At 49.7% G+C, this 16,085-nt stretch overlaps 1 gene segment (V, D, J or C); it reads right to left on the bottom strand.

Moving 5' to 3' along the window:
- LOC108638495 lies at positions 884-1,634 on the bottom strand. The segment is given in 2 exon segments: positions 884-1,437; positions 1,520-1,634. Coding segments are annotated over 2 exon segments (585 nt in total).

Raw genomic sequence — 16,085 nt, 5'->3', positions numbered from 1 at the left:
AGTGTGTCTACCAGAGGCTTGGAACCATCCCTGGGCAGGTCCCCCTTTCTGAGCCCAGAGTCTCTGTCCTGACGGCGCCCTCCCCTGCCCCATGCCCATGTCAGCTCAGCCCCTCGCCCTCTCAGTCCTTGGGTCTTTCCTCAGGGCTGAGCCCAGCACAGCTCCTGCTTCCTGTCCCTGTGCCAGTGACGGTAACTGTGACGGGAGAGAGGACACATGGTGGTGGGCTCCACGTTGACCCCACGGACAAATCCACCTGAGGACCTCTGTATCTCCCCTTATGAATGATCCAGACATAAGCTCAGAATGGGTGTGGACTTCAGAGAATTTGAGGCGAGATGGCATCACGCTGATTGCCCTCACCTGGAATGTGTGTGTGTTGAGTGACTCAGTGAACTGGCCATGCTGTCAATGTCTATATAAGGACACAAGGTAACAGTGGTAATGTTAAGACGCTAATGAAAGCGAGCGTGTAGGTGACTTTGCGGTACAGAATCTGTGATGACGAGAATCATCGCATGTGCAGCACTGGGGACCTCTGACGCCAGAGCCTTTCACACTGCTCGCTCCAGATTCTAAGTGTGCAGTTTCACAGGCAGAAGGAGGTTGGGTCTCTTCCTTCCTCATGTACAAAAACAAAACAAAAATAAAAGATTTTAATATCTTATATTTCCTTCAGGAGTTAACCGTTTTGAAATTAACGAGAGTCAAGTGTTTTACTGAGTTCCTTAGACAGAAGGAAAATATAGGAGAAAAAAATTTAGCTGTTGAGTATCGTGTGTGTGTGTGTGTGTGTGTGTGTGTGTGTGTGCGTGTGTGTGTGTGTGTTTGCATAAAGCTGTCTTTGATTCAAGGAAAATTTAAAATAGATATAAACACACAGTTGTCTGAGAGTGACTTAAACCATAACAATGAAATACCAGGACACAGAAGAGGGTCTTGGTGCAGCTCCTGGGCAGGAGGAGGAAAGAGAATCTCTAGGAAAATCCCCCCAGGCCTCCCACCGCCCAAGGCTGCTTCTGCACCTGCTCCGGGGTGCTGCCGCGTAGTGAGACCTGTGCGCCCCCTGGTGGGCACGGGCCCCTATGCAGGGAGGTTTTTGTCTGGGCTCACACTGACTTCCCCTCACTGTGTCTCTTGCACAGTAGTACACGGCTGTGTCCTCAGTTGTCACGCTGCTCAGTGACAGGGAGACTTGGCTCTTGGAGGTGTCCCTGGTGATGCTGAGCCGGGATTTCAGGGCCGAGTTATAGTATGTACTTCCACCACTATATATGATACCAAGCCACTCCAGCGCCTTTCCTGGAGCCTGGCGGACCCAGCCTACAGCATAGCTGGTTAATGAGACTCCAGAGACCGTGCAGGTGAGGGAGAGGGTCTGTGAGGGCTTCACCAGGCTGGGTCCCGACTCCTGCAGCTGCACCTGCGACAGGACCCCTGTGGACAGAGAGAAGCACGGTGACCCATGGGCTCAGAGGCAGCTTCCCCACGTACCCATGTCTGATCCAGAGACACTCACCTCTGGGGGCTGACAGCACAAAGAGGAGGGTCCACAGTGGGTTCATCTTGGAGCAGATGAGAGTCACCACTCCTGGAGATCTCTTCAAGCCTGAGGAGGAACCTGAATTTAAGTGAGCTGGTGCTTTGTTTCTACCCTGTGACCTGAGTGGATATTTGCATACGGGAGGGACCTCTGTATAAAAAGCAGAAAGCAGTGAATAGAGGTCATGCCTCTGGGGCTCCCCTGTGAGGGGGGTGCTGACTGTGCCCTCAGAGAACTCAGCCCCTCCTGGGGTCGCCTTCCCCAAGACAAGAAGACTGTTGAGGAATGAAATGATGATGGAGGGCTGGTCAGGAAAATAATGCTTTCCGGGAACAAAAACAGATTTGGGGAAGAGACTTTAATCTCATGAACATGTTTGCCTTACTCAAAAAATGCCCACCACACATTCAGGTACCAGCCATTTGTTAGACACAAACATTTTATTTTAGTTTTTTATTTTCTGATTAGCTGATGTTTACTTACTCTATGCAAACTCAGAGAAAAATATACATATAATAATCACATTGAATTCAAATGGAGTTGAGTACAATTTAATGTCTATCAGAATTCCCAAAGCATTTATATTTTCCTTGGTTTCTTGCCTATTTTTTCATCTTGAACAGCTTATAACCTCAAGAATCACTCTAGAGGAGGTTAGTTCATAGTAATTAAAAACAGCATTAATTTTGTGGACGAAGTAGACATTTCTGCTGACCTGCTCGTCTTCCCAGCACCGCTGACTTGCCCGGCAGCCTGCATTTTCCTGTGCACAACTGCGTGTCTGCAGGAACTCGTGACGCTCAGCATCTCCTCCCTGAGGGTGGACACTGAGGACCCCAAGTCCACTGAGGACTGAGGACTGAGGACAGGCAGCTCCTGGAGCCCGTTAGTGCTCCGCTCCCCCGTCTCCCTGTGGCCTCACACCTGCATTTCTGGGTGTGAGGTGTAGACTGGGGCTGGCGACCGTCACAGCGTGTGTGGATTTACAGCGGGTTTCCTGGGAGGAGAGTGCTGTCGTCAGTGTCGTCAGCAGCGTTCTCTCTCCTGGAGCCAGAAAAGACCAGTGCGTGTCCCCACTCTGACTGACACCCTGTCCCTGTGACCCTGGGCTTCTCCTGCCCTGAGACGTCACCCCTTCGGGTCTGGCGCAGGTCAGCTCTTCCTCGGCACGGGAAGCTCACCTGTACACTGTCTGAGTTAGAACCTACTGTCTATGAAAAGCCCTTCCCGGTCTGGCTTTGGCCACAGCAGTTGTGCACCAGCATGTCTTCTGTGCCAGATCCAGTTTCCCGACCCCTGAAAGTGCTCTGGGCAGAGGCCTCTCCTCACTCTGCCTCAGAGTGTGTGGGGTCCCTTGTCCCCAATGCTCTGCAACATGGTCAAGCCTCCAGGGAAGGGCCCTGGAGCTCTTCCCTCAGCTCAACACCTTTGTCCATCATCAAGGCCAGCGGAGGCTTGTGGGGCATCACCTAACAGGCTTTCCCTCTCCTGCACTTTCTGTGATCTTGTGATCCCATTGGACCACCTGTAAAACCCAAATATGCTTCCCATCTCACGAGTTGGAAGGCTGCAGACCACATCCCCAAATCCACTGCTCGTTGGTTTATATGGCGTTTAGTTTATGGCATCGGAAATGGGATCGAGAGTATCCCCACCAACTCCTAAGCCATGCGCAATCAGATGCTGGCACCCACTCCGACCTGCTGAGTTTAGTGCTCTCTGGATGAGTGTGGTCTAGTAGTTTTGTGGGGAGTCCTTAAGGTTTTCTATCTACAGTGTTCTGTAGGTAATGAGAATTTTGCCTCTTGTGGTAAAGAATCCACTTCCAATTTAGGAGACCTGGCTTCAATCCTCGGGTCTGAAAGATAGGAAATAGCAACCCACTCCAGTATTCTTGCCTAGAAAGGAGAAGGAAGACTGGCGGGCTACAGTCCATGGGGTAACAAAGTGTCAGACATGACTGAGTGACTAACACACACTTATCTCTGAACTCTACGCCTGCCCAGTAGTTCTGAATTGAAAGCTGACAATGATACAGGCCTTCTTCAAGAAACTGGAAGAAAACAATCGAACTCACTACCTACAGAAATTAGACAACAAGCGCCAGAAAAGCCCAGAGGCAGTGGAAGGAAGGAAATAACAAAAAAGTGCAGAAATTAATAATACTGACATGAACACACACACACACAAACAACAGGCAAAACGATCGGGAAATCATCAGCTGGCTGACGTCGTTGTCGCGGTAGTTTTTGCAAAGACAAGAAAAACCATAAACCTTTAGTCAGTCTCCAAAGGAGGAAAAAGAATGTCCTGGAATAAAATAAAAAACTAGAAAAGACATAAAGCTAATACCACAGGGATACAAAAAATCACATGAGATTATTACAAACAGTTGTATGCCAAGAAATTGACAATCTAGAGGAAATGGACAAACTCCTAAACTGTAAAACCTGCAGGAGTGAATCAAGATGGAGCAGAGGACATGACGAGACCGATCATGTGTGCAAACTGGGCTTCATGATAGTGAGTTTAAAACCTTCCGAGGAGCAACAGTCTCGGAACAGAAAGCTTCTCGAGGGACTTTATAAAACACACCTTTGATGAATTTAATGCGAAACTTCTCAAAACCTATTAGCAAATCAGATTCAACAACGACTAGGGAGGATCACGCACCATCCACAGTTGTCTTCTACTTGAGGGTCACGGCGATGGTTCAAGATCCCAGAGCAGGAAATAGGCAGGTGAAAGCGCGCAGCTTCAAATACGCACCACCTCCCACCTTAAGGAATGGAAAGTAAGGGGGCAGATCAACAGGCCCAGAGGCTGCAAGAGAAGCCGGAGAAGGCTATTCCCAGACCTTGCACTTAGTAGGTTCACATGGACGGGTTTAAACACTGTCGGGGCCAGTGGGGCCTCCCTGGTGGCTCAGCAGTGAAGAACCTGCTTGCAGTGAAAGAAATGCGGGAGACTTGGGTTCAGTCCCTGGGTCGGGAAGATCCCCTGGAGGAGGAAATACCGACCCACTCCGGTATTCTTGGCCTGGAGAAGCCCATGGAGGAGGAGCTTGGCAGGCTATAGTCCACAGGGTGGCAAAGAGTCAGACACAGCTGTAGCCCTGAGCACGCGTGCACCTGGGACCAGGGTCCTTTCTGACTCACACGGAATGAAGCTCCTTGTAGCTGAGATATGCCTGCCTTAGTGTTGTATTTTAGAACACAAATCCTCATGCATTGCTGAGTTAGAGGACTAGATTTGGGACTTGGAGGTGATGGTATTTAGGCCAACTTTGCTCTATAATCTTTATTATAACTGACATTATGATTTAGTGTGAATTCTTAGGTTGACAGTTTGGAGGTTTTCTGGGATTTGCTAAGTGTACTGGGCCTGTGGGAAGGATGTATTTGCAGGGCTGAAGGTGGACTGTGTTTGTCCGAATCATTCATTGAGTCTCTGAATGTCATCTCACATGGCATAAGGGACTTTGGAGAACGTGACTAATTTAGAGGTCTGATTTTCCTGGATTATCATGTGGCTCCAGTTGAAACCACAAATGTGTTCATCAGAGGGAGGCCAAGGGCATCAACCCTGGGAGCAGTGGCCACTGATGGAAGGTGCTTTGCTGGGCTGTGCAGGTGAAGGAAGTGGCTGAGAGCCAGGGATGCGGGTGTGAAGCCCTAGAATGGACAGGGCAAAGAAGCAGATTGTCCCTGACTGTATCCTTTCAGAGTGCATAACAGGCGCTCAGGTGGTCGGTCTGTAAGCAACCCTTGATTTCCCACAGTCCTAGAGGCTGGAAGCCCCAGGTCAGGACACCAGTGAGGCTGCCTTCTGGTGAGGCTCCCCTCGGGGCTCACATCTCCACCTTCCTGCTGGGTCCTTACCTGGTGTACGGGGACAAGTGTGTCCTCTGGGGATTCTTAGAAAGACTCCTAGCCAAATCATGGGGACTCTCCTCTCATGATCTAAGCATCTGCCAAAGACCGCAATTCTCACGTCATTATCCTAGGTGCACAGGAATTCCAAACCTGAATTCTGGGAGCTCAGATGCATTCAGACCCTGAGAGCCTTGGGACTGTGGTCCTGCCGCATCTGGATTCCAGTCCAGTGAAGCTGATATCAGACTCTGAACTGTGGCCGGAAAGAGAATGTGTGTGCATCGATTTGAGCCGCACACGTGTGGGAAGCTGACACGATGACCCGCAGAGTGATACCGGCTAGGATGTGGGCCTCACAGCAGCCAGTGTCTCCCACAGGGCTCCCTCTAGGTGGTGACCACAAGCACTGCCCCTGGGGCCAGGGCACTGCAGGCCGCCGCCCCTGGGAGGAACCGTGTGCCGCCACAGACTGAGGGGCCTGTGCGCCTGTCGACCCCGACTCTGTAGCCCTGCTCGTGGCTGTCTGACCAGATGCCACGTGTGGGCTGCTTGGCAGAGACTGGGAAATAGAAACTCACCCTTGGGATCCCCCAAGGACGATGCCACTTTGAAAACTGAAGAATGAGCCAGAGGACTTGCCAGGAGACTCTACAGAACAAGAATCCCATCCTTGACATTAACCAGGTATTCCCAGATAATGCCTCACCTAACATTCCCAAGAACAATGAGGCTCTCAATACCCCTGCTAAGAAAGGAATAAAAATCCCTAGCCCTTTGGAGGGAAATCTTTACCTCGCATCTTTCTTTCATATGTTTGTTATCTTGAGATCTTGCTCAAAAGCACCAGTGTCCAGGAGAGCATGATCTGATCTCTCAGATTCCAGACTCTTGGTGACGAGAAGTCAGGAAAACCATCATTTCTCTCTCTCCTCTCCCAGCACAGCCGCCCTGCCCCTCAGGGTTTCTGGCACCCTCGGGATGTGGGTTTTCACACTGTGTGTCTCACCCAGTAATAAACAGCCGTGTCCTCAGACCTCAGACTGCTCAGCTCCATGTAGGCGGTGCCGGTGGACGTGTCTGCAGCCAGCGTGACTCTGCTCTGGAACTGCTGTGCATACTTTGTTCCACCATCCTTGCTGTCCATCTGTCCATCCGTTCAAGCCCTTGTTGAGGGGCCTGTCGCACCCAGTGCCTGTAGTAGTCGGTGAAGGTGTATCCAGAAGCCTTGCAGGACCCCTTCACTGATCCCCAGGCTTCCTCAGCTCAGCCCCAAGAGCACCAGCTGCACCTGGAGTGCACACCTGTGGACAGGGGACAGTAGCGCCTGAACCCCCTCGACTGGACCCTGTCCTTTCCTTCACCCCAGAACCGGGAGGACCCCGATCTGGAGCCAAGGCCACCAGGAGGAGGGCTCTTCAGCTCCAGTCCCTGGAGAGGGCTGTGCTCCCAGGACTGCTGTGCAGAGCCGGTGTTGCTGGGGGTGATGTTCCCGGGCTCAGAATATCCGTATTTAACCTAGGACACCTCAGGTCATCTGCATGTTCTAGAGGCTGAAGACTTTACAGTCAATACATGGGCGATATCAGGAAGGAGGAGTCTTGTGACCCATGGCCACGCTCAGTGGGTGCGTGTCTGTGTCCTCATCCTTGTTTGAGGACGTGTGTGCCTGCCAGGTCCCTGACCCCTGTGTACACAGAGCTCTTCCACTGAGGGACGCGTCCCACAGGACACAGTCCCCATCATGAACCAGCCTTTAGTGCCACAGAGACACCTTCACCTCTAATCAGTGAGTTTCCCAACGTCAGCCACCACTGGGTATTCACAGACACACACCTCATACACACACACACACACACACACACACACACACACCTCTCACACACACACATCTTTCACACACACACACAGACACACCTCTCACACACACACCCATTACACACACACACACACACCTATCACACATGTACTCATACACACCTGTCACACAGATACATCTGTCACACACACAAACACAAAAAAGTGTTACACTAACACAAACCTGTCATACAAACATACTCAAACACACACCTGTCACAACACACATACAACCTGTGACACATACCACGCACCAGTCACACACACACACCGGTCACACACATACACACACAGACTTGTCACACACACACACCTGTAACAAACACTCACACTGGTTACACACACACAGCTGTTACACACACACCTGTCTCTCACACACACCTGTTACACACATACCTCTCACACACGCACACAGCTGTTATACACATACACACATACACCAGTCACACATACCCACCTGTCACGCACACATGTGTTTCACACACACACATTACACACACAGCTTTCATGCACACACATAGATGTCACACACACACACCTATCACACCAACAATGTCACACAGGCATACAGACACACACATACATGTCAAACACACACCTGTCACACACACACACCTGTCTCACAGATATACAGACACAAACACTCACACACATTTTCACACTCACAAATAAACACACAAACCCAGCCACACCCATTCACACACTCAGATAAACACATACACACCCTCATACTTACATATACACACTCACATGCACGCACACACACACACTCATATACACACACGCGGACATGCACACACATATGCACCCGCACTCTCACATGCACACTGACACACACTCACAGGCTTATACTCTTGTGCTTCTCATGGCCTCACTGAGCTGTGTATTCCCAACAGGCCCCAATATTAAACGTCACCAGTCCTTGTCCTGCCAGTTATGGTGTTCAGTGAAAAGAGAAGCCTCTCTGAGTCTCCCCGGGGCCCTCCCCACATGCTCCTGGGCAGCAGCCCTGCACTGGGGTCCTGGGCGGCCCCTGCCTGGGCGCACAGGGCAGCCCTAGCAGTGTTTCTAGTCTGCTGTCAAGTGGCTGTTTCTACCTTCAGAGTGTTCTTCTAGAGACAGCATGTTCTTTTAACCATCTCCAGAAATAGCCTCAACAAACGCACACACTCTGTAGAGAGACCCCAAGGAAGGAGCCTGTGAGAACACCTGGACGTCGCCTCCCTGGGGCTGCAGGTGCACTGATGCTGTTGACACTCACAGTGAGCCCAGAGGCTCTCGAGGACGTGGGGTGCCTTCACGCCCTGGGCCCCCGTGGGCTCACAGCATGTCACAGGATATCTGCAAGCAGAAGCATGGGGCTCAATGCCCAGCCACCTACCATTCACTCCTGGCTCACCTGTTCATGCAGCACCTGGACCCTGCAGGGGCCCCACAAGAAGGTCCAGACAAGCCCCCTTGTCGGAAACCAGTGCAGTCGCCCCTGACACCTCACAGCACCAACGCCTGAGGGGCTCCTAGTGCCCACACCTGTGAGAGGAGACACCTGAGATGTCGGGAGAGGATGAGGCAGAGCCCTTGTCAGCTGACTCAGGTGAGGCTGCCCTGAGGGAGTGCTCACCCATGGAATGGGGCGGTGAGCATGCCCAGTCACCTTAGTCATGTCTGATGCTTTGAGACCCCACGGACTGTAGCCCACCAGACTCCTCTGCCCATGGGATTCTCTAGGCAGGAACACTGCCTTCACAGGAAGTTAACAGAAGAATTAATGCTGAAAAAGCTGACAGCAGGGGCAGAAGGCAGTGACCTAAGATGCCCCCTGAGGAAACATTTCTGGGAGGCCTGTCCTAAGACAGATGGGGAGAGACAGACCAGCCTGACCCCATGAAATCACGTCGCAGGTCCAGAAACAGGAAAGCTCTCTGGGGTGACAGTGGAAGGAGCCTGCAGGGGAGGGAATGTTCCAGCGGAAAGACCCCAGCTTCTGAGAGAAAGCCCCATCATGACGTTCTGTCTCCTGCCTTGAAAAGTGTCCTCTTGTTTCCTGATGAACACAAGTGCCCCCTGGTGCTTGGAGTAGCCCCTGAAGGCAGGGTTATGTGTGTTGGGTCTGACTTCTCCCTGGACCTCCTGGGACAGCATCACAGGGTTGTGTCCTAGGTCCTCATGGAGCTAGACGGACGTGTCTCTGTGGATGGAGAGTGGTTTCTGGAGAGATATGCGCTATGCTGCACTGTTCCTGGGACCAAAGCACCCCGTCACTGCAGCTCTGACTCTTCAGACTGATTGGATCCAGCCTGAGCAGTCAGCACTCTGTGTGATGCAGAATCCACAGACAGACCAGGTGGGGAGAGGGCCTCCAATAGTCCTGGTTCAACTCCCGCACCAGCACCTGACAGGACACCTGGGCAGGAGAAACCATGAGACGCCCTCTTCACAGAGGTCACTACATCACTGCACCTTCCTCAGACCCGCAGGATGCTCGCAGCTCAGAGATGCCAGCAGGAGGGGGAAGGACCAGACAGATTTCATCTTCCTTTGGATTAAAGCTGACTTTCAGAGAACTAGGTCGATGAAGACAAGAAGGCTGGCTCCCAAGGTTCCAAGGATGCCTCGACCCATTTCCCTCTGGCTTCCTGAAGTTTGTTACTCAACGAGGTCTTGGCTTGTGGGTTTCTCTGTCCATCCTTTCCTAGTTTATCAAGACACCTAAGTCAGATTACTGAGCACGCTTACCCTTGACCTCTGATCACTCTCAATGTTGGAGTCATTTCACTAACCCTGCTGTCTCCCAGATGCTTCTGATCACCCTGATGTCTATGGATCAAGAATCCTTGGGAGACAGTCTAGCCAGGACCCCTGAACTTGAAGTCTCCTCATGGTCATTTTCCATCCAGTCAATCTCCTTCTTGTTCATAAATCTCCATTTACCCATCTGTATTTGGAACTGAACCAAGTTTCCAAGGCTACCTCCAATAACATAAATTGAGATCTGAATCCCATTTAAAAAAATAATATTTATATTTGAGTCATCAATGTCAAGGTCACATGCCCAGAAGTACCATTCATGCCTGAATGAAACTTTGTGAGAAAGATATTTTCTATTTAAAGTTACCTTGCAGCAATGGGTGCTTAGAGATACTAGCCTGTGCTTGAGGACTACACACGGGGTCATTTTAAAGGGGGAAATTGTCAACTAAGGAGCACTAAAATGTGAAACTATGTCAGTGAAGTGAACGTGAAGGAGACTGATTTACATGATTGGATGAAACATGAGGGGATGGACTTGACTGCCCTCAAGTAGAAATATGCGTGTGTTGGGTGATTTAAAGACAGTCCACATTGCAAATGTCCATAATGACCATGAAATGATGGTGTATGTCTCATGATGCTAATAATAGCTAAAAAGTAGGTGAACTTACAAATGCGGTGTCTGAATATTGACGATGTTTGAATACGTAGTATTGGGTCTCTCTGCACCAGCACCTGTAACACTGGACACTGCAGAATTCTACCTGTTTTTACAGTTTCACCGAAAGAAGGAGAGTGAGTCTCTTCCTTCCACATGTACAGAAACTGTTGGGAGCCAGTGTGAGGATCTCCGCCCATGGCAAAGGTCATGAGGAAGGAAGCTTGGCATACGCAAAGGCGTGATCAAGCCTCAGGAAACCCCCTGTTCCCGAGCATCTACCCCCCAACCAGAATACTCTACGGGGAGCTCTCCCCCATAACCATTTCTCTCAGAGAAGGAGTTAACTTGCAGCTCCAGTTAATAAAAATTCCTGGGCGTGACAAGAGCGTTCCAGCTTACGAACTCTGGAGGTTCTCTGGCCTGCCTGATCAGGCTCATCCAGCCGCACGTGATGGTTTACAGCCTCCCAACTGTGAGAGGCACTGGATGATTTAAAACTTTCTAAATACAGACTCTTTTGAGAAGTTAGAAGATTATTAGTATAGCATTAGTAGGTTGATTAGGAATTATATTGATGAAGGGTTTTTTCATTTGTCCTGCCAATAATTACTGCTAATTCCCTGCCCTGGGTGTGACAAGGATGTCTCAGGTCAAACCTCTCTGCTGACAGACTAGCTCGTGTGTGTGACAACCTCTCAACCATAAACAGCACAGAGAGTTTGGAGTATTAGCATAGGGCTTTTTTCATTGATGAGTCAATGATTGCCATCAGGCCTCCATATCCTTAGGCACCTGGGAATATATTAGTCAATGTATTTGAAATATAGAAAAGGAAATATAGTAGTTTTTGATGTTAGCAATACTAGACTTTTTGAGTTAGTGAATTCTCCCTTTTATTATAGACCACTGTACTTTGTTATAAATCACTATAAATCACTATGCTATGTAAAAATGCAACTTTATCACTATCTTAAGACAAAACAGATCTTAAGAGAAACATTGGTGAAGGGTTTACATTTGTTGAGCCAATATTTGCTGCTAAATCTCCATATTCCTGCCCTTATAATGAATATAACTAGCATATAGGAGAAATAAGTATTAACCTTTAAGATTAATCATGTTAAACCTTAGGTTAAGTAAATTCCTTTCTTGATTGTAACTCACTACACCCTCACCCTATAGGAATGCAACTTTATTTGGAGGGTGGCACCTGATTTAAGAAAAAATCACCCCTGGAAAAATAAGTTTTCTGGTTAACTGAACAGTATCAGACAGGGCGATAAAATGTCAGCAGACCTCATGGCTAAAAGATGATGAAACTCATAAGACCTTTGTATAATTTTATATGAAGCACCTGATTGTGACAAGGGTCAGGTCTGCTGACCCCCGCGTGACGCTGTATTCATCCCTGTGTATAACAAAAAGGTATATAAACAAACCTGAGAAATAAAGAAATCGGATCAGTTTCTGGAAAGACTGATTTCCCCATGTCATTTCTTTCTTGTTCCCCGTTTTCCTGGCTGAATTCCCATCTGAAATGTGGGTACTCACCAAGCCTGCTAGTTCTGCCTGGGCTGCTGAGATCGGACCGGGGAGGCCTCAGTGCCTCCTCTCCTTTGGGAGAATGGAAAGACGCCTGTGGCCTACGTAGGTGGTGGTTGGGATTCCATGTAAACCAGGTGTTCAGCCTCCTTCCTCCACTAATTCTCCTACTACTCTATCTGTTTCTAATCTCCCTCTACATCTGTAATTAAATAAGTTTTTTCCAGGACGCCGACTCCGACCCACCTTCGAATCACCCTGGATCCGCTGGGGCTGGACCCCGGCCAAAAACAACAAAAGTTGTACCAACTGAAAATCTCTTGTGTCTCTTCAGAACATTCATAAATTTCAAGATTCAGACTCACCAGGAAAATGTGGATGGGCCTCTGGGGTATGCTGAGATCGTTTGAGGAGAAGAAAAGTAAACCCAGAAGTTATCCTGAATCCTTGAGTATTAAATGTGTATGTATAAAATCCATCCTACTTCAACAGAAAATTAAAACTGCAGAAACACAAGCAGATTCCCTCATTATGCCGAGTGTGACATAAAGGCCAGCAGTGAGACGTTAGGACACAGAGGAGGGTCTCTGGTGGGCTCCTGGGCAGGAAGAGGGAAGCACAGGCTCTCCCAGGAATCCCCTCCAGCCCCGGGGCACCTGCTCCTGGGCTCAGCCCTGTGCTCGTGTGTCCCACAAACCCCCTGGTGGTCTCGGGCCCCCCCGGAGGGTGGCTAGTGTCTGGGCTCACACGGATACCCCTCACTGTGTCTCTTGCACAGTAATACACAGCTGTGTCCACAGTGGTCACAGAGCTCAGCTGCAGGGAGAACTGGTCCTTGGACGTGTCCCTGGAGATGGAGGTGTGGCTCTTGATGGAGGGGCTGTCGTGAGTGTCACCATTATAATATATGCTTCCCATCCACTCTAGCCCCTTCCCTGGGGCCTGGTGGATCCAGCTCCCTCCATAACCACGTGATGGAGTAACCAGAGGCAGCCCATGTGAGGGAGACGGTCTGTGAGGGCTTCAGCAGGTCAGGGCCCGACTCCTGCACCTTCACCTGGGACAGGACACCCGGGGACAGGAAGACTCAGACCCAGTCACCTGCTCCTGGGGTCCATCCCCGGTGGACCCAGGGAATTCGAAGCAGGTACATAGTTGGCGATTAATGAGAGATTAATTAGAAATTTAAAGTGAAATTGGAGAAGAATAATGTAGTGAAAAAATAGAGGAAAAAAGAGGCTGGTATTCCTTGGTTTACACGGAAAGCTAATTAAGTCTCAAGACAAGAAACTTGCACCCTCTACGTAGGCCACAGATGCCCACTCGAATAGCCCCGCCTGGGCTCCCTCTCGTGTGGGTCTCAGAAGCCTGGGCAAATAAGTAGACAGGGCAAGCCTCGGTGTTTCAAGGGATCAGCCTGAAAAATAGAGGGAGGGAGAGGGAGAAAGGGAGAGAGAGTTGACACGGGGGTGGCCAAGCTTGTGCAAAAACCCCATAACTTTATTTTCAAAAGGTGCTTATATACCCTAAGTTTTGCATAATGGAAGATGCAGAGTCATGCAGGGGCAGCAGTCCTGACCCTTATTGAGACCAGGCTTTCTTTCTGCATATCTTTCCGGATACAAAAGGTCTCAGGTGATTTACATTATCTTCTGGCCAAGAGGCCTGTTAACACTTTATGGCTCTCTTCCTTAACGAATGTTAATCTCATTTCCCCTGAAGGGTTTTTCTTTAATCTGCATCACCCTCAAAGCACTAAATAAAGTTGCATCCCTGTAGAACAAAGGTGCAGTGGGTTCGAACAAAGAAAGTACTTAACTCAAAGATCTATGTTGCTACTTGTTTTTTCTATATACCAACTTTATCAATTAACGCACTCCTGGGTACACAACAAACAAAGGATATTAAAGCTTGACAGAGAGTATTGGCTCCACAATGACACCCTTAATCAGTTCTATTCTGATGATTTCTCCTAGAATTTTTTAAGCATTTTGTGCCTCTCACGGTTGGGAGGCTGTAAACAATCACATGCACAGTTGGAAAAATCCAGACAGACCAGTCAGGTAAGTTAGAAAGCTATCAGAGGGGTTTGAGCTGAGACACTCCTTTTATGCCCAGGAATCTATTTACTAGAGCTCTAAGTTAATGTTCTTTAGAGAAAGGTGGTCGGGGATAGCCCCCCGTTAATGTCAGAAGAGCATAGTATAGCAAATAGTAAACAGACAGGTTTTGGTTTCGGGGTAGATGCTCGGGCAGAGGCCCCTTGAGACCTGACTCACCCTTCCTGTCAAGCCTCTTCCTCACAACCTTTGTCATGGGTGGGATTCCTCCTGCTGGCTCCTGGCAACCTGCTGGCACAATAACTCCCACAGATGCGTGTCTGATGCCCGAGGCCTCCCCCTTGGGGAGCTGCCACCAGGCAGAGGAGAAGACCCATCTTCTACACAGCAGCTCTGCCTTCACTGAGGCCTCCATCCTGTGTGAGCAGAGACGGCTGAGCTCCCACAGCCCAGGGGTGGGTTTTACCCTGGAGCTTGAAGAGGCATGTGCACTGAGGAGCTCATTTCCTGTGAGTCCAGAGAGGCTGTGGTCGCACTCACCCTGGTCACCCCGGGATCCCCATGGGCGCCTTCTGAATTTTCATGGTTGGCGAGCAAGGGTGGGAGAGCAGTGTGTCTACCAGAGGCTTGGAACCAGATCCCAGGCAGGTCCCCCTTTCTGAGCCCAGAGTCTCTGTCCTGACGGCGCCCTCCCCTGCCCCGTGCCCATGTCAGCTCAGCCCCTCGCCCTCTCAGTCCTTGGGTCTTTCCTCAGGGCTGAGCCCAGCACAGCTCCTGCTTCCTGTCCCTGTGCCAGTGACGGTCACTGTGATGGGAGAGAGGACACGTGGTGGTGGGCTCCACGTTGACCCCACGGACAAAACCACCTGAGGACCTCTGTATCTCCCCTTATGAATGATCCAGACATAAGCTCAGAATGGGTGTGGACTTCAGAGAATTTGAGGTAAGATGGCATCACCCTGACTGCCCTCACTGGGAATGTGTGTGTGTTGAGTGACTCAGTGAACTGGCCATGCTGTCAATGTCTATATAAGGACACAAGGTAGCAGTGTTTATGTTAAGACGCTAATGAAAGCGAGCGTGTAGGTGACTTTGCAGTACAGAATCTGTGAGCAGCACTGGGGACTTCTGCCACTGGAGCCATTGACACTGATCGCTCCAGATTCTAACTGTGCAATTTGACAGAAAGAGGGAGGTTGGGACTCTTCCTTCCTCATGTACAAAAACAGAACAAAGATTAAATGTTTAAGTATCTCGTGTTTCCTTCAGGATAGTTAACAGTTTTGAAATTAACGAGAGTCAAGTGTTTTACTGAGTTCCTTTGAAAAAGAAAATGTAGGAGTAAAAATTTTAGCTGTGAGTATCGTGTGTGTGTGTGCGTGTCTGTGTGTGTGTGTGTGTGTGTGTGTGTGTGTGTGTTTGCAGAAAGCTATATTTGCTTCAAGGAAAAATTAAAATATACATATACACACACAGTTGTCTGAGAGTGACATAAACCATAACAATGAAATACCAGGACACAGAAGAGGGTCTGTGGTGCAGCTCCTGGGCAGGAGGAGGAAAGAGAATCTCTAGGAGAATCCCCCCCAGGCCTCCGACCGCCCAAGGCTGCTTCTGCACCTGCTCCGGGGCGCAGTTCTGTGCTGAGTCCTGAGCGCCCCCTGATGGACACGGGCCTCTATGTAGGGAGGTTTTTGTCTGGGTTCCCACACTGACTTCCCCTCACTGTGTCTCTTGCACAGTAGTACAGGGCCATATCCTCAGTTGTCACGCTGCTCAGTGACAGGGAGACTTGGCTC

Source organism: Capra hircus, chromosome 21 (assembly GCF_001704415.2).
Source record: "Capra hircus breed San Clemente chromosome 21, ASM170441v1, whole genome shotgun sequence".
NCBI classification, from domain to species: Eukaryota; Metazoa; Chordata; class Mammalia; order Artiodactyla; family Bovidae; genus Capra; species Capra hircus.
Note: the sequence above shows the minus strand (reverse complement) of the source record. Positions and strands in the feature narration are given on the sequence as shown.